This window comes from Phoca vitulina, unplaced genomic scaffold (genome assembly GCF_004348235.1).
Source record: "Phoca vitulina isolate PV1807 unplaced genomic scaffold, GSC_HSeal_1.0 scaffold33, whole genome shotgun sequence".
Taxonomy (NCBI): Eukaryota; Metazoa; Chordata; class Mammalia; order Carnivora; family Phocidae; genus Phoca; species Phoca vitulina.
The window spans coordinates 22,304,680-22,324,954 of record NW_022589736.1 but is presented as its reverse complement, the minus strand read 5'-3'; the positions used below and the strand labels follow the sequence as shown (position 1 = coordinate 22,324,954).

Here is a 20,275-nt window from a genome sequence, read left to right as displayed (position 1 = left end):
AGAGTTTCCCATGATCTTTGCCCCTAGGTAGTACCCAACGACACTGAACAGGTTGCTCTGTGTAACTAATAGAATACTGCAAGAATGAGTGTCTTAAGTGGTTAAAATGGCAAATGATATTTTATATATGTTTTACCACAAAAAAAAAAAATGTTTTTTAAAAAAGGCATTCAACAAGGAAAAAAGACAATGTGTAACATCAGGGCTAATCACAAAAAAAGCTGCAGCTTCCACCTTGCTCTCTATCTTAGATCACTCACCCTGGGGAAAGCTACTGCCATGTCATAAGGACACTTATGCAGCCAGAAAATGAGGTTCTTGCTCAGCCAGCAAAAACATGCTAGCCATGTGAATAAGCCATCATCCTCCAGTCTGAATCAAGCCTTCAAATGACTATATTCCTGCCAAAATTTTTACTATAATCGGATGAGAGACCTTGAGCTAGAAATACCCTAAGTCCAAATTCCAGACCCACAGAAACTGAGACAATAAATGTTTATTATAATTAAGCCACTAAGTTTTAGGGAAATTTGTTGTGCTGCAATAGGTAAGTGATTCAGAATTTGTTACAAGGAATGGGATGCTACTAAAACAAAAAACCTAAAACTGTGGAAGTTGCATGGAAATAAGCAATGGACAAAAGCTAGAAGGACTTTCAGACTATGAGTGAAAACCTAATGAATACTGAAGAGATGTTACTAGAAACCTTACGGCCTTCCATGTGGCTGCTATCCAGGGCATAAAAGAAAGTGAGAGAAATTTAATTGAAAATTAGAGGAAAAGGGGTCCCTGTTATATAGAAGCTGGAAGTTTAGCAACATTGTTGCCTATGGTAACACAGAAAATAGAAAGTGTATTTAATGAATTGGATGACTTAACCAGGTAATTTTTGAGGTAGTATGTTGAAAGTGCAATCTAATTTTTTACTTAAAAAAAAAAAAATACAGGAGTATAAATTAAATTAGGAAAGGCTACTTGCTGGTTCTGAAAATTCATATACTCTACAAAAAGCAAACAATATAAAAGTAAGGAACGGTTTCCAGAAAAAGACAAAACCTAGGCCACTCTCAGAAAACCATTCCATGAAAAGGTTGAAGCAAGGCTGTGACTGTAAAATCCATTGTTAAGATGAAGGCAGGGGTGCCTGGGTGGCTCAGTCAGTTAAGCGTCTGACTCTTGATTTCGTTCAGGTCATGATCTCAGGGTCCTGGGATCCAGCTCCACATCAGACTCGACACTCAGTGGGGAGTCAGCTTGAGATTCTTTCCCTCTGCTCCTCCCCCACCCACGCATGCACGCATGCTCTCTCTCTCAAATAAATAAATGACTCGTTAAAAAAAGAACAAGGCAATGCCTCCAAGAACCTAAAACAGGGCTTCAGAGACGTCAAGGTCATGAAAGACAAAGAATGAGGAAATACTCCAGAATGAACAGACTGAAAAAACTGAAGAGACATGAAAACTAAATGCAGTGTGTGATCCTGGATTGGATTCTGGACCAGAAGAAAAGTTTCCCTCTTCAGTATGGATGATATTAGTGGGTGAAATTTGAATAGGACCTGCAGATTACCTAACAGCTCTATGAAAAATGTTAATTTACTAATTTTGATCAGTGTACTGTAATCAAGTAGGAAATTCCATTTTTTATTAAAACTACACATTAAAGTAGTACACTCAGGCTAAAGGGATATTGTATTTCTAATTTATTCTGTAATAATTCAGAAAAAGATTATACAGAGAGTGAGAAAGCGGGACAGCAAAGAGGGGAGTGGAGAGAGGACAAGCTTAAAATGTCAATATTTTGAAAATCTGGGTGAGTGATAACAGAGAAATAATGTGTAATATTTCTCTACTTCTCTCAAAGTCTAAAATTATTGCAAAATCAAAAGTTAAAAAAAATTTTAATCTTTCTGGCTGGCTGCCCAACACCTCAGAATGAAGAATCAAACTGGCATCACTTATAAAATTCCCCAGGAACGGGCCCCTTCTTAATGAAGTAGTCTCCTGTCACTCTTCAGCCCTACCAAACTCATATCCCAGGCATTCTAAACTGAAAGCCCTGCCCTCTCTTAACTCTCTGCACATGCAGAGAAGCTTAAAGCTTTAACTTAAGTGGAAGATTTCCAAAAGGAAAAAGTACACAAAAAAGGGAAGGGGATGACAGGTAACTCTCAATGCTGAAAAGTTTTAAAAAGATACATAAAGAAGTAATGACAACGCTGAAATGAGAGTTTTATTCCTCTGAGGGCCACAGAAGTAGCCCAGTTCTTTTTTTTTTTTTTTTTTTTGAAGATTTTATTTATTTGATAGAGAGAGAGAGGGAGAGAGAGAGCACAAGCAAGGGGAGCAGCAGAGGGAGAGGGAGAAGCAGGCTTCCCGCTGGGCAAGGAGCCCAATGCAGGACTCCATCCCAGGACCCCGGGATCATGACCTGAACCAAAGGCAGATGCTTAACATACTGAGCCACCCAGGCAGCCCAGCCCAGTTCTCTTCAAAAAAATTAGTAGTCCTAAAGGAAAGGAAGTCCAGTCAATCCCTGAGGCTCACAAAACACTAACTGAAAAACCTACCTCCCACAAACACCCACCCAACATAGGCTAACAGTATTTACGTTGGCAATACCCACTTGGAAATTCATGCATTTCCACATAATACTGTCACTAATGGTGACTCTGTTGTAAAGTATGAGAAGTATAGAACTATACTTTTAATACATTATGGATTCGTTAACATTAATGAGTAGGGAGAGGGTGTGTCTGAAGATCAACTGAACTGGTACAAGATTATCTCAATGTAATAAATAACCACTGATTTCTAAGTAAAGACCTACAAATTAGGCTTCAGAAAAAAATCCTTTCTGAAGTTCAGAACACCCCAATACAACCACATGTTGCCATGTCTGATACATCTCTGCATTTCCTAACCCTAGCCCACATCTCACTCTGTGGCAGTGTTTCTGTAACACAAAAATACAAGGCTTAAAAGAAAATTCTAGGGGCGCCTGGGTGGCTCAGTCGGTTAAGCATCTGCCTTCGGCTCAGGTCATGATCCCAGGGTCCTGGGATCGAGCCCCACATCGGGCTCCCTGCCCAGCAGGAAGCCTGCTTCTCCCTCTCCCACTCCCCCTGCTTGTGTTCCCTCTCTCGCTGTGTCTCTCTCTGTCAAATAAATAAACAAAATCTTAAAAAAAAAAAAATTCTATTTTACAAGGAACATTCATCATCTTAGAAGATATTCTTCTTAAACAATACCTAATGATTCAAACTGTTTAATGAATGAAATTATACCCCTCCTCTACATAGCTTCAATTCATTTCAAACACGTACTTTGATTCCTTTAAAAAATATATATGCCAATTTTTCAATTTTTATGGAAACTGTCCTTTATTCAAAGTCGTATCTCACTATTAAATCTTCCTCTCTCCTTGTTGGGATTTCATAGTTAGTATCTAACCAGTATTAATATACCTTGGGTCACACAGAAATTCTCTGAGAAGCAAAAACTATGTACTTTTTAATTTCCTCATAGTTATATAAAAAGTTAACTTATAAATCGTTTATTTCATTTTTAAATAAGTGATTTGGATAGCACAATATTTAGTAGAAATATTCTTTATCACCACTTACTTATAATACAAGCTATTTCAAAATATTTTAAAATATGTGCCAGTATGAAGGAGATAAAAAAAATTCAAAGGGAAAGTGACTCCAACGTATCTTATGAACAATACCACCAAAATTTAGCTCGCAATATATAGTATTTTAAAATACTAAAGTCTGAATGGATTGTGTTATGCTTCAATGCAACATTTTATAATATGGTAAGCATATCTGAGACAAACCTACTAGGTGTTAAAATCTTAAAAGAGGTAAAAAGGGATGGGGAGTACGATAGTGTATCATACCCGATCTTTTCAGCTATATTATCACTTACTTAACATCATAACATAATTAAAAAAGTCCCTTCCCAAATATTCCCAAGGCAAGCGAACAAGTCTAACAATAATAAATTCATACTATGTTTACCTCACAGCCTTTATAAATGATCAGAAAAACTGTTACAAAATAAAATGTACAAATGGATTTTAAGTTTGACAACAAAATCAAATTACACTAAACTTATATACGCCAAAAGTAAAATGCAAATAGTATTTACATACTAATGAAAATACCAACTGCTAAAATTTATAGCTAACCAGGTTTGACTAAACACAATGTTTTTATCTAGTATTCAACAACTGCAAAAAACTCCTAAAATGAAAAATCTCATTCCTAGAGCAAAAAAAAAAAAAGATCAATAAATGTAATCAATAGCACTATATTTATTAAACACTATATGACATTTAATAATTGTCCATTAAAAATATCATGACAGGGCATATATTAAGATAAATATGATCATACCATGAACACTTCTTTAAACAAGATAATGCTCATGAAATGACTGAAGAGAAGAATTTCATCAGGAAGACTTTCTCCTCACAATTTCTAATGAGTCCTACCTGTATCCCTCATTCGTGGATTCAAAGGGTTACATAAAATCTCACGGTGTTTCTTAGTAAAACTGCTAATTAAACCCAATCTGCCATTTTCCCTTCAGCAATCCAAACAACAAAAGACAGCAAGGTAGAACCCTATAATTGTCACTATCACAAAACCACCCCATTAAAGAAGATAAATATGTACACTTGCTGCCTAAAGATTTAGAAAACATACATATAAACCTAACAAATGCTCTAAAGGTGAATATAAAGTTATAATTATTATTTCGCTCACAACTGGAAATTTAATTTCAAAATTAAAAATTTAAGCTTTTAAAATGTTTACCATGAAAAAAGGCACAGATATTCAAACCAAATCTATTCCTAAACCCTAAGTATTTACAAACATGAAAATGTTCCAAACTATTTTATACCAACTGTTTAAGAGTAATGTTATTTTCTAACTGAAGAAGTCTTTTTTATCCTCACTTTGTTAAAAACAATTCACAGTAGTAGCCTTTTCCTATGTTGGCAATTATGTCCTATGAATGATACTACAGTACTTATTATTAGTTCACTAAAAAATTACTCATATCCTTTAAAATAGCAGAAAACAGTAAGTCAGAAGAAGACAGATTAGTTATCAGGCAAGCTGTTAGGGCTTTATTATTAGCACCACTGGGGGGAAAAACAGTCAAGAATATACAGAATTTCAAAACTGTTCCATTATAAAGTGAAAAAGCTGATGAGATTTTTACTTACATGTGAAATAATCAGTTAATAATATATAGCCACAAACTATTATTGCTGAAGTCACCTAAAGATTTCACAAGATGACCACAGCAACAACACATGCAAGAAATCTCTCTCATGATTTCAATTTGTATTTCAAATTTTCAGCTGAAGTAGGTTCTGCCATACAAACATATTCACAAATATGGCATTATTTTAAACCTATTCTTTGACTTTATACTCTCAATTAGTCAAAAATTTTCAGTATTTCAACGTCTCCATCCAGCTATCAAGAACTTAATTTTATCTAAAAAAGGAAAAAAAATCTATTAAGTAGATGTGCTACATATATAGCAACAACAAATCCACTTACTTTTTTCTCCTTCTCATGATGTTTATCCTGAGAGTGAGAGGAAGAATCACTTAAACTTTGATCATATGACCTATTAGATCCCCGTTTGCTCTTTTTCTAAAAAAGAAAATATATATACATAGATGTATATGTATATAAAAAATTTTAAATAATCTTTTTGTTAGGCTTAACCAATTCAAGTGTGTTGTATTTAAAAATGTCTACTGAAGTAAAAAAAAATTCCCACTATTTCAAACTATATAATCCAGTTTAGACACCATTCATATATATTGTCTATTACATTCATTATAAAAGAAAATCTAAACCTAAATTGAACATTAATGCCATATTTTTGTACATTTATTAAAATGTGTGAAAACAGACTATAATTTCAAATAAGCAGTAGCTTATCTGTCACAAAACCACCTCTTAAAGATATCAACTATAATTTTCAATGTCTTCTTTAAAAAAGAAAAGGAGTTTCAACCAAAATAGAGAATGCCATACTGAGGAAGGATGCCAAGACTAGAAGAAAAGAAAATATTTGAAGAGTTACTTTTTGCCACACTAGGAAAAGCAAGAAGCCTTTTAATCTCGTATTTTCAGTATTAAGGCATGGTTTTCTAAAAATTTGTCTCTGCAGTTCATTAAGAAAAAAATTAAAGGAAATGTCAGCATTAGACCCATGCATTTTTCAAAGCATTACTAAAAGTACTGCACATTTCTATTTAAAATACTTAAACAATTTCATAATAAAGTATGACAGCAAGAGTTATTTGAGGTGTTTAAAACTTAGTGGTACCATAACTAGTTTAAATTAGATAAAAATGACTATGAAAGGTATTCAAATTCCATGCAAATGTAGAGGTTATACAATCTTATTAAATTATTAAAGACTTCTCCTCTCTAACTAGCAAATGGGATAACAACATGTCAATAATTAGCAATGAGAAAATCCTGTTTACACAAACTCAAAATCCATCTTCATTATTTCTAGATTTTTTTCTACATCATCTTCTATTTAGAAAATTAAGATTCCAATACGCTTTTCACATCTCAGAAGCAAAATTTTCAATTTTACTATCTCAAAATTTCTCTTAAAGCACTTCAATATTCTTTGTCAGCCCTTAAAATAAAAGTCTTCAATATCAAACAACATATTTACATAACCTTAAGTATTTTAATATGCATGAACCAGAATAGTCATGAGCTGATTTCATGAGAAAGGGGCCCCTAATGATACTGTTTCTTTAAAAGAAAGGAAGAAAAAAATAGTCACACTTACAGGGGAAAGGTATTAAGAAAAAAAAAAAGACACTAAAGAAAAACAAAGAAGACTTTCAGTGTATACATCCAACTGTTATCAGTAAAGACTAAAAAAATAGACACTTAGGACATTAAATATTGATCCTTCAAAGGAACATGGACATAATATATGTAACAGCTAATCAAATTTTACCAACTCAAACATCCATGTGACTGTAACAGTAAAGATTGGCAAAATCTAAAATATTCCCAAAGTTGTATTTAAATATATTTTTCTCAAGATAGTCAACTAAGAAGTTACAAAACAGCTTTTAGTTTTACTATCTCCTAGTAAATAAAAATGAAAATAAAGAAAGAGTAATTAGCAAAAAGATGAGAAACAAGTGATAGAAAATCACAAAATGTATAATCATTTCAAAAAATGAAATTAAATGAAAATAGTGTTAGATTATAAAGTACTAACGTGCTTCTTCTACTAATGTATCCTATTTACTATTAATAGAAATTAAATCTTTAAAATTTACTCGGTCTTTTAATTCCTAGTAAAGAACATTCGAAGCAAACAATCCCATGCAAAAATCAAGAGAAAGGGAATAGCTATTATGCCTTTATTATAAAAGAGTCAACTCTGTTGTTAAAACTATCTGTTATCATTTTAATGTTAAATTCAAGATAAATTCTTACCAGCTTACTAAAATGGTATTTACAGTAGCCACAGTATTGGACATTATCTGCACCATTACCTTCTTCTTCACAAAGTAGTCCAGCAAACTGAGCACTGAAAATAAAAGCCAAAAAATATATATACAATACATATACACACATACTAAACTTCAAACTACAGTATATATAAATTAAAATCACTTCCAAGCATGTAAGATTTGTAATTAAACCTTAACATCTCCTAAGAGAAAAGGGGAAAATGAAAGGCTTTATTCTCACTGTGACCAAGTACATTTCACCTCAACCTTTGATTGGTATTTTCTAAAGTTATATTTGTAGTTTATAATAAACTTTTGGTCCATCCATCTCTAATAAGGATGAAGACTTATAAATGTTTTATGTCACCAAATAGACATTAAATTGCTTTAAGATACCCCTCACCCCATAATTAACATTTCATTTTACTTCTTCAATCTGTATCACAGGTACAAATAGTAAGGCCAGTCCTCTAAAAGGGTGAAATGACTTGTGATGGGATGTGCCCATAGATGCAGATTACATTCTGTTACAAGTAAAATGCTTCTGTGTTTTCCAGTCAAAACCAATGGAAGAAAGGGAATTAAAACCTAAAGTTATGATATTCATTTTTTCAAAAAAACACAAAGCGCTGAAGTTTACGATCATCATCTTGTCAATCTGTCATCAGCATCAACTGCCACTTTTAACATTTCAAAATTACAATAGTATTAGTATATATCTCTACCCAAAAAAGAACTTTCATCTTTGAAAAATTAAGTTATTAACAGAATTTATAAAACCAAAAATCTTTTCCATTCCCCAAAAGTAATCTAAAATGGACTTCTTAAATCCATACACTAAAAGCTCAGGAAATAAAGCATATGCCTATACTGGCTGTTAGATACAGACTATTTCTTAAAAGTAACAAGTACATGGATTATTCCCAAACTCTAATTTTGAACTGTTGTCCATTATGCTGAATATTTTATTTTAGGATAATCTTTGCCCTTGAAATTTTATGCCAAGGAAAGTATCTAAGTAACTTTTTAGGAAGTAGCCACTATTGTACTGTGAATATGATGGTGATTGCTTTTTCCCCTCTTCAAACACAAAGTAAAGAAAAACAATCATTCATTAAATCCTTATTAATACTTCAGGCACTACACTAAGTTTACCTACATCAGCTCTTCCAGTCCTAACAACAAACCAAAGGTTAGGTAACCAACACCAATATTTTAAACAAAGTGCAACTAAATAAAACATGAGAACCAGAGTTCACCTATTCAAAATTCACTCTGATAAATTCAATTATTAGAATCATCTTTATTATAAATAAGAAAATCTAAACATAGAAACTATCCCAATAAAATTTACTGTAAATATTTGGATACCTAAACCTTTAACTTACAAGGTATTCCTTTGTACAAAGTACAAGAATTTCAGTTCTATACAATGATAGAAAGATACTTACCATGTCACATGGAAAGCCTGTCGACATCCATGTTTGTTACAGGTCATGCAAGCACCAGTGGCTGCTTTGCTTTCTCTTCCTTGTTCATCACAAATGTAGCAAGTCTTAGTATAGAGAAAATAAACAAAATGAAGCAAAAACCTTAAAGTGCTTTACAGAAATGAATTTTACAATTATCTTCAGAAGTCAAGATTGGGTTTACTATCTAACCTGCTTTACTTCAAAACATGAATTCATTTTTTCTGACAGTAATCTAATTTTTACAAACATGAAAATATAAATAACAAGGACATGAAAAGAGTCCCAGTAGGATCTCGCAAAGGCCCAGTCTTCCTTAGGCTCAAACACCCTACACGATAGGAAGAATCTTCACAGGCACTGAGGTCAGCGGCCAGGACACAGGCTACGATACCTGGGTCTTAAAACTTCCTCACCAATATTCAACTGACTTGTAACAAGAGTGTAAAAAGAGGTTTGTCTTTCATTTCTGCTGTAAGTAAGTATACCTAAGGGAGTTTAACACAGAGAGCTGGGACCTAAGAGATGAAGGATGGTCCTATGTGAGTGAGCAAAATTTAGGCCATTTCAGCTGTTCACAGGAATCCCACATGGGCTGTCATTCAGCCTGCCAACCTGACATACTGAGCCTGAGAGGAAGACACTTTAGCTAAGGAGGTCAGATGTGCCTCCAGGAGGAATTGGCCAGTGAACACTCCCAGCAACTTTCACTGACATCTAGTCCTTTTCCCAGGTAAAAATAGCTGATAAACAGTACCACCTTTTCATTAAAGACTGAATTAGATAAATGGCAATCTACAAGTATCAGTGTATACTGAATAAAATTATCAGCTGACTAGAAGTTGAGTATACAAAAATAAGGTCTACATAAAATCAGATGATACACTTCTAAAAAGAAACCAACTTCTTTCTGCACAGTAATGAGGTATAACCTAGCCAACTTCAATAGGACCACATGTATTTTTAAACCTAGAGAGGTTTCCCCCACTATGCACTGTGGTGCCAAATAATACTATTCAACAGTATTTACAAGAACAGTTCTCAAAAAAGCCTTTTATCAAGTCAGGTAAATTAATTTAAACTCCTCCGTTAAAAAACAAGGACTCAGGGGTGCCTGGGTGGCTTAGTCAGTTAAGCATCTGCCTTCAGCTCAGGTCATGATCCCAGAGTCCTGGGATGGAGCCCTGTGTCGGGGGGAACCTGCTTCTCCCTCTCCCTCTACTGCTTCCCCTGCTTGTGCTCTCTCTCTCTGTCAAATATATAAATAACAATGTTTAAAAAAAAAAAAAGAAAAACAAGGACTCAGGGTGAACTGAATTACAAAAATTATAACTCTAACAAGTAAAATCCAAAGTTACAACAAAACCAACCCAGATACACTGCATAAGAGCATCTCTACCCATTCAAATTACAAAAAGAAAGTACCAAACAATTACAATGGAAGAATGTAACACACATTTTTTGTAAAGATTTTATTTATTTATTTGACAGAGAGAAACAGCGAGAGAGGGAACACAAGCAGGGGGAGTGGGTGTGGGAGAAGCAGGCTTCCCACTGAGCAGGGAGCCCAATGCGGGGCTCAATCCCAGGACCCTGGGATCATGACCTGAGCCGAAGGCAAACACTTAACCACTGAGCTACCCAGGCACCCCCGTAACATACATTTTCTGACCTACAAATGATCAAGAATATTTAAAAATGAAAAGACAGAGCAGATTGAAACAATAACATTTTATGTAACAAAATTCAGAGAAAATATGCAATGGTCTTTAAATAATCTCTCAATAACTTCCAAAGCAGACAGTGAAAAGAAAACATTTGATCATTCAATAAAACTAAAAATTATGATGGTATTAAAAAGAAAGGGAAGCAAGGGCAAAAATGAACTATTGGGACTTCATCAAGATAAAAAGCTTTTGGGGTGCCTGGGTGGCTCAGTCGTTAAGTGTCTGCCTTCGGCTTGGGTCATGATCCCGGGATCCTGGGAGCGAGCCCCACATCGGGCTCTCTGCTCGGCGGGGAGCCTGCTTCTCCCTCTCCCACTTCCCCTGCTTGTGTTCCCTCTCTCGCTGTGTCTCTCTCCGTCAAATAAATAAATTAAATCTTAAAAAAAAAAAAAAAAAAGATAAAAAGCTTTTGCACAGCAAACAGTCAACAAAACCAAAAGACAACCGACAGAATGGCAGAAGATATTTGCAAATGACATATCAGATAAAGGGCTAGTATCCAAAATCTATAAAGAACTCATCAAACTCAACACCCAAAGAACAAAGAATCCAATCAAGAAATGGGCAGAAGACATAAACAGACATTTTTCCAAAGAAGACATCCAAATGGCCAACAGACACATGAAAAAGTGCTCAACATCGCTCGGCATCAGGGAAATCCAAATCAAAACCTCAATGAGATACCACCTCACACCAGTCAGAATGGCTAAAATTAACAAGTCAGGAAACAACAGATGTTAGCGAGGATGCAGAGAAAGGGGAACCCTCCTACATTGTTGGTGGGAATGCAAGCTGGTGCACCCACCCTGTAAAACAGTATGGAGGTTCCTCAAAAAGTTGAAAATAGAGCTACCATACGACCCAGCAATTGCACTACTGGGTATTTACCCCAAAGATACAAATGTAGTGATCCAAAGGGGCACGTGCACCCCGATGTTTATAGCAGCAATGTCCACAACAGCCAAACTATGGAAAGAGCCAAGATGTCCATCGACAGATGAATGGATAAAGAAGATGTGGTGTGTATATATATACAATGGAATATTACGCAGCCATCAAAAAAAAAAAAAAAATCTTGGGCGCCTGGGTGGCTCAGTTGGTTAAGCGACTGCCTTCGGCTCAGGTCATGACCCCAGGGTCCTGGGATCGAGTCCCACATCGGGCTCCCTGCTCCGCGGGGAGCCTGCTTCTCCCTCTCCCACTCCCCCTGCTTGTGTTCCCTCTCTCGCTGTGTCTCTCTCTGTCAAATAAATAAATAAAATCTTTAAAAAAAAAAAAAAAAATCTTGCCATTTGCAACGACGTGGATGGAACTAGAGGGTATTATGCTAAGCAAAATAAGTCAATCAGAGAAAGACATGTATCATATGATCTCACTGATATGAGGAATTCTTAATCTCAGGAAACAAACTGAGGGTTGCTAGACTGGTGGGGGTGGGAGGAATGGGGTGGCTGGGTGATAGACATCGGGGAGGGTATGTGCTATGGTGAGCGCTGTGAATTGTGTAAGACTGTTGAATCACAGACCTGTACCTCTGAAACAAATAATACATTATATGTTTAAAAAAAAAAAAAAAGAAGAAGAAGAAGAAGATAGTAGGAAGGGAAAAATGAAGGGGGGGAAATCAGAGGGGGAGACGAGCCATGAGAGACTATGGACTCTGAGAAACAAACTGAGGGTTCTAGAGGGGAGCGGGGTAGGGGGATGGGTTAGCCTGGTGATGGGTATTAAAGAGGGCACATATTGAATGGAGCACTGGGTGTTATACGCAAACAATGAATCATGGAACACTACATCAAAAACTAATGATGTAATGTATGGTGATTAATATAACATAATAAAATTAAATTAAAAAAATAAATAAAAGTTGGCCAAAAACTCCTTTGTGAATTATTAAATATAATTTTAATTTATTGCAAAAAAAAAAGACAGAAATTCTCAAGTTTATGCAGAACACTATACTATTTTATAAAATCTAAAGAATCAGCATATGCAATTTGGCATATGTACATCAGGAACAGTTTATAGGCTTTTACATAGTTTAAATGGACATTTATGAGACAGGAAGGTAAGGAAGAGCACCTAAACAACTCCTACCTCTTTTGTAAAATTATAAAATATCTATGCTCAATTTCTAATGATGCTGTGGTAACTAGGTATCCATGTTTTGCTAGGTGAAAATGGCTTCTAAGCCCAGGTACCTAGACCAGACTTGCTGTTAAAAATTTAGAACTTAGGGGCGCCTGGGTGGCTCAGTTGGTTAAGCGTCTGCCTTCGGCTCAGGTCATGATCCCAGGGTCCTGGGATCGAGCCCCGTATCAGGCTCCCTGCTCAGCGGGAAACCAGCTTCTCCCTCTCCCACTCCCCCTGCTTATGTTCCCTCTCTCGCTGTCTCTCTCTCTCTGTCAAATAAATGAAATCTTAAAAAAAAAAAAAGAAAGAAACACAATTTAAAAAAAAAAATTTAGAACTTGGACACTGAGTCAAGTTACTTATAGGGAACTCAGATAAAATGAGAAGCAGAATTACAAATTATGTGAAAACAAGAAGAGACCATAGAGAGAAAGACTGTAGGACCCACATTAAAGATGGAACAGACGGTATTCAGTCTGTGACTTTCTCGTTCCAGGTCCAACTCCCCATGTATGTTGTGAAACTGCCTATTGTTGCCTTTCAGCCAACCCTATTTGTACTTTAGCTAGTTCCAGTAAATTTAATTTCTGACTAGGATAAAGTCTTTGGTCTTAACTCTAACCCCATTATATATTTTTTCTATGGATAAACCAAATTTGTCAAGTATGGCTTGCCCTGTCTTAAAATATTGCCTAATAATCTCCCTTTAAGTATAGATTGTAATAAAATCTTATATCTTAATTAATTATACTTAGATTATACCATATAAACATCTAGCTAGGAATGCTCAAGACATCAAACAAACACGAAAAAAACGGATACTGGCAATTTGTATGTTAGTGAGATTACTAAGCTTGTTCCCATGAACAATTTTAAGTTAACTATTGTGTACTGGCATTTCCAGTTTAGACTGAACTGCTGCCTTTTTAAGTAAGAGGAGAAAAGAAATAACACGAAGGAAATTATACTGCCATTCTTCCACAGTCCTCAGTAAACCCAATTTAATAAAATTGCCTCTGAGCCTTGGAGTTGAGAGAGAGAAGGCAATTAGAAGTAAAGCTGAACACAGAAACACAACATATATAGAGAACAAATATAAAGAAAAATAATTTACTATTCCCTGAGAAAAAGAGAAACAATACCAAACAAAACAGAATGTGAATACATGTATATACTGGCGGGTAGAGGAGGGATGCAAATACAACAGAGAAAAGCCAAACAGAGAAAGTGAGAATCAGCTGAGGTACAGAAAAGGGCAAAAAGATTTTTTCTACAGATACAGTTGCAAGACTGCTTTCCTTTTCCAAATGACTCAACTGTCTAGAAAAGAAAAAAAGATTAATTTAAGCGTTCATTTGAGTAACTAGGATAAAGTGCCAGGAAAAACAAACATATATTAAATATATGCAAAAGCAAATATTCAATGCTTCAGCGGAAATGTGAATTTTATCTTGGGGTCTTATCATCATATTGCCAATATACGCTGGCAACAACTAAAACAAGGTAGTAAATCCCATCAACATATGCCAAGAATTTAAAGCTTAGTGTCTTTGTTCTAAGAAATGAGTCAATTAACTTGATGACTATATACTCTTATCTCAGGTGATGATGATGTGCCCAGTACTTATTTTCTTGAAGCTGAAAAGCCATTCTGATTTTTCTTCCTCCCTCATCTTGTGTGTCACACTAAATTGATCACCATGCCCAGTCAATGGAACCTCTCATTTATTACCTAAATATGTGTTCCTTCATTCCTAATACTACTCTCCTACTTCGGACCCTCATTATTACCTCTGGAACACTGCAAAAGCCTAAACAGTGTCTAAGTAACTACTCTTGTCTATCTTCCCCCTACCAATCCTCCTTTCACTATCCTTTAGAATGGTAGACCTGAGGAGTTGGTAGACCAAGTCTTGATCTCGGTTCAGGTCACGATCTCACGGTTATGAGATCCAGCTCTGCTCTCAGTGGGGAGTCTGCCTGAAGATTCTCTCCCTCTGCCCCTCCCTCCCCACCCCCGCACTCTCTCTCTAATAAATAAATGTTTAAGAAAAAAAAGTAGACCGGAGCACATCCCTTCCAAGTAAATATAAAAACCCTTCAATAGAAATAAAATTCAAACTCCTTAACATGATATATGAGGCCCTTGAAAATCTGGTCCTTGACAACCTCTCTCAGCATTCTACATATCACATTCAAACTCCTAGCAATACTGCCCTTCTCCCTCACCACTACCCCCACTCTTTCTCCCTCTCACCCTCCGTATTTCCTCCTTCAAAGCTTTTGCTCCTTCAGTCTGTAAAATTAATAGCCACTGGTGTGCTCCTTCTTCTTTCCTCTCCTCACAGCCAGCACCTGGAGTCTTCTCATTCTTCAAAATTCAGAGAAGCTGATATCTTTTCTAAGATATCCTGCTTCTCTTCAGCCCTGTTACACTACATTAAGTAAACATTCTCTGTATTCTAGAATCCTTGCACATACTACACTATCTAACAATCAATAATTTGTGCATATCTATCTACCATGTAGGAGCTTTATGTATTCCTCATGCTTCCAGTAGTGCCTGATATATAATAGAGCATGCCATACATAAATGTTGGCCAGATGAATGGATAGCTCCACTATGTGAAACCTAGCTTTTTAAATGGCACTAATGAGGAATCCCAAAATCAGAGAGAATATTTAGTACTTTCAAACTTTTCCACTCAGATGCTAAATATAATGATAGACACTGCTCAGGGCACCTGGGTGGCTCAGTCGGTTAAGCGTCTGACTTCGGCTCAGGTCATGATCCCAGGGTCCTGGGATCGAGCCCCGTGTCGGGTTCCCTGCTCAGCAGGGAGCTGCCTTCTCCCTCTCCTCCCGGCTCATGCTCTCTATCGCTATCTCTGTCTCTGTCTCTCTCTCAAATAAATGAATAAAATCTTTAAAAAACAAAACAAAACAAAAAACACTTAATAGCTGTTCCACTACCATTCCTTTTGAAAAAAAATTGAAGGGATGTTGGGCTAGCAATTTCTAAGTATTCCTCTACCTTTAAGCTTTTACACTTAAATGACACCACGTTTTTATTGTGTTCTTTATTTGTTTCTTTGTTTGGCCTATTATGATCCTTCTTATACTTATAAACACTCATTTCTTCATGGCCATCAATAAATAAAGACTCTTCAAAAGCATATATACTGAATACATATATCATCTACCAACTACTCTGGAAATTGTAGCTTTCTAAAATAAATGCTTCCTGGAGAGCCTGGCTGGCTCAGTCAGTGGAGCATGTGACTTGATCTCGGGGTTATAAGTTCAAGCTGCATGTTGGGTGTAGAGATTACTTAAAAATAAAATCTTTAAAAATAAAAATAATTAAAATAAAATAAAATGCTTCCTTGACTCTGAAGAACACAAGTCTCTACCACCAAAAACTTCAAAAAAATCTCTATGTTGTCCCAGTCTTCACATTTCGTAAAAATTATTAAAAGGTAACTTAAAGGGGCACCTGGGTGGCTCAGTCAGGTAAGTATCCAACTCTTGGTTTTGGCTCTGGTCATGCATGGTCTCACGGTCCTGAGATCAAGACCCAGGTCGGGTTCCGCACTCAGCACAGTCTGCTTGAGATTCTTTCCCTCTTCCTCCCCCACCCTCCCCCACTCCCCTCCCCCAGCCCCAGGCTTATACATTCTAAAATAAATAAACAAAATCTTAAAAAAAAGAAAAAAAGGTAACTTAAAGGTAACATATGCCACTCATTATGTTTATTAACAAAATGTATACATTAGTGAAATGAAGAACTGATTGATACAATTTAAGAGGTCAAAAAATTAAAAAAAGAATCTGGTGACAAATGGTACAAAAACTGGCTATTACATATTTAGTGACATGTAGAAAACTTCACAACATAATAGTTCAACCTAGTGAGTTCTCTGCAATTTAGATATACTACATATTCTAGAAAATTTCCTTCCCTATCATTCATAAAATATCCTTCTGTTTCTTTTTTTTTTTCCCCCCCCTAAATCCTACTATGTTTCAGCCACACAGGATTATTTATTATTCTATGAACTGGCTACCACCTTCCCTTTGTACTTACTACACTAGTTTATGTTACTTTCTGCCTGGAATTATTATTTGATCCTTTTTTCCACAGGTCAAATTCCTAGTTATTCTGCGAAGTCCTTATAATCTCTTTGTATGTTTTATTCAATTCCTTAGGCAAAAGTAATCCCTCCTTTCATTATGTTCCATAATACTCCATTCAGATTTTTTATTATTACAGGTATCCCCCATTCTTCAAAAGTCCATGCTATGCCACTTCGATTTTACAAGACTTACATTAATACCTGTTTTTGCTAATTGAAAAAAAATCCAAAAAGGATTTTCACTTTTATGAAAAAAGGCAAAAAGGGAAAGTGGTGTTCAACATTTGCTTCGCATTTAACCATTACAGAGGCAACATGCACCCAGAGCTGCATGAATGGCACTGCCAAGCTCCTTCCCGAGGAACTACACTGAGCATCTCGGCATCAAGCCTCCAGAGCTTTGAACTATGTCTCTAACCATCTGTGCTTTGTCTCGGTTTATTTTGTGCATTTGTTGCTTGGTGAGTCCTAAGGTATCAGAAAAGCCTAAGAACGGTTATTTTTTCAATCTGGAAATGCTCAAAACTTTTTCCATATAAATTAACGGTAACTGCTTCCTCATTTTTATTCCAATTTCAGCTTATGAAAGGTTTCACAGGAATGCTTTACTTTTGATAGCTGCAGAAACCTGTATTTATAACACATATTATTATTATTATTTTTGTACATTACAGTTATATATTTACTTGACTATCTTTTTTTAAGATTTTATTTATTTATTTGAGAGAGGGTGAGCAAGAGGGGGGGGGGGCAGAGGGAGAGGGAGAAGCAGACTCCTCGCTGAGCAGGGAGCTTGACGTGGGGCTTGATCCCAGGACCCTGAGATCATGACCTGAGCCAATGGCAGACATTTAACTGACTGAACCACTCAGGCGCCCAACTATCTTTCTAATCGAGAGTGTCATATGGAAAAAAACCCCTGCATTTTATGCTTTGAATTCCCAGTATCTAGCACACAATGCTTGATACAAAATAGGTCCACAGTAAGAGCCCAATACCATGCTCTTCAACACTCTTTACTACCATCCATTAAAAAATGGTGTCTTCCAAAACTCAACAATCCAGTTTCCAATTGTTCCTATCATGTCAGAATTACATGCCTCCTGGCCACCCTGAATAATCATGAACAGAATATTATTAAGCTTTTAAGGTTAACTATGCAAATCAACAACCATAAAAATCCAAGAAACAGAGGAGAGAGCTGACTCATGAGCACCATGAGTTTGAACTGTGCAGGCCTACTTATATGTGGGATACAGTAAACATATTTTCTTATGATTTTAATGTTTTCTTTTCTCTAGCTTACTTTACTGTAAGAATACAGTATATAATACACATAATATATAAAATATGTGTTTATCGACTAGTTTTTGGTAGGCTCTGGTCAACAGTAGGCTACCAGTAGTTAAGTTTTTCGGGAGTCAAAAGTTATACATGGATTTTTGACTGTGCAAGGGTCGGAACCCTTAAATCCCACACTGTTCAAGGGTCAACTGTATAGCACCCTCATATAAGGAAAACTACAAAATCAACTTGATGGAGAGAGATACATGTTTCTAGAAGTGAAGACTCAATATTATAAAAAGATAATTCTTCCTCAAAATAATATATCATTATAACACTAATATAATCAAAACTGTATTTTGTTAGTCCTAATGTTAATCTGGAAAAAGAAATCTATAACAATATTTATTCTACCATGTACTAATATGTACATAAAGCTGTAATCATTTAGAATAGGTACTAGGGTAAGAATAAACAGATGCAACAATGGAAGAGAAAAAATGTCAAGAACAGCCAAGCATTTAATAATGATCTAAACAATATTTTATTTCCTTTTTTTTTAAAGTAATCTCTACACCCAACATGGGGCTCGAACTCACAACCCTGAGATCAAGAGTCACGTACTTTTCAAATTACTGTGTAAAACACAGATTAGTCAACAGTGTTGAAAAAGCTGACTATGTGAGGGCGCCTGGGTGGCTCAGTTGGTTAAGCGACTGCCTTCGGCTCAGGTCATGATCCTGGAGTCCCTGGATCGAGTCCCGCATCGGGCTCCCTGCTCGGCAGGGAGCCTGCTTCTCCCTCTGACCCTCCCCCCTCTCATGTGCTCTCTCTCATTCTGTCTCAAATAAATAAATAAAATCTTTAAAAAAAAAAAAAGCTGACTATGTGGGAGGGGAAAAGTTAGACACATACCTCACCGTAGTATAAAATGAACTCTAAATGGATAAAAGATTTATATCTAAATAATCCATTCTTCCTTCTTCCCTTCCCTTACTCCTTGAGTACATTAGTCTTAAAGCCATAACATGGGTCCAAGCACGGCAGCATCCATGCTGGGGAAGTGGGGAGGTCTAACACAGGTGTCAAAGCCCCCACAGAGTGGGCTTCCACGAGGGTGCTGAGGGTCAGGGTGGAGATAGTGCCAAAGTGTAAGCAAGGTGAGGAGACCAACCATTTCAGAGAACAGGGAAGGAGTGGTGGCTACAGCTGAGTATCAAATCCCAAAAATGATGAAAAGGGCAGCCAATGCAGGGTATATATAAAAATACATATAGATACATATAGGTATGTGTATATGTATAATATATACTCATATACTGAATCAGTATATGATTCTGACCTCACAGACTTCAAAATATAGAGATAAGCACTGAAAAAATATTGATGTGAATGTGTATATAACTCTGTATCTATATATACACACATGTATTTCCTAGCTATTCCCACTGAGAGGGCCTGGGAGTAGCAATATCCCAATAACAATAATCACAGTGGGGCACCTGGGTGGCTCAGTTTAACGACTGAACGTCTGCCTTCAGCTCAGGTCATGATCCCAGGGTCCTGGGATCGAGTCCCACATTGGGCTCCCTGCTCAGCAAGGAGCCTGCTTCTCCCTCTGCCTGCCACTCCCTCTGCTTGTGCTCTCTCTCTCAAATAAATAAATAGAATCTTTAAAAATAATAATAATAATCACACTTAGTGCCCACTTTGGCTTCTAAAAGGAATCAAGACTCCTCAGGGAAATGGGTGATGATTCCAGGGCTAGGTCAGGAATGATCCAAGATGAGCCTGAGAACATACTGTTGTGTCAGAAGTAAAGCGCTCACAACATATCAAAACACACAGAAGCCAGCTTGAAGGGGTCCCCCTGGCCAAACCTGAGAGAAAATGATGATCAAAATAAATGACAGTAATGGGGGAATGACCCATTAAAATAAAATAGTAACACATAAGTCCATATTAGTCTATACGAATATAAATGGGACACAGAGAG

General features: G+C 36.2%; 1 protein-coding gene across 1 annotated transcript in view; it reads right to left on the bottom strand.

The window, feature by feature from the left end:
• MLLT10 (MLLT10 histone lysine methyltransferase DOT1L cofactor) overlaps positions 1 to 20,275 on the bottom strand; it is a 223,303-nt gene that overhangs the window by 120,719 nt on the left and 82,309 nt on the right. Inside the window, exons 6-8 of the mRNA XM_032425848.1 lie at positions 8,982 to 9,085; positions 7,514 to 7,607; positions 5,585 to 5,680 (exon numbers count right to left, since the gene is read on the bottom strand). Of these exons, the coding sequence (XP_032281739.1) occupies positions 5,585 to 5,680; positions 7,514 to 7,607; positions 8,982 to 9,085 (294 nt within the window). The remainder of the gene's footprint in view (positions 1 to 5,584; positions 5,681 to 7,513; positions 7,608 to 8,981; positions 9,086 to 20,275) is intronic.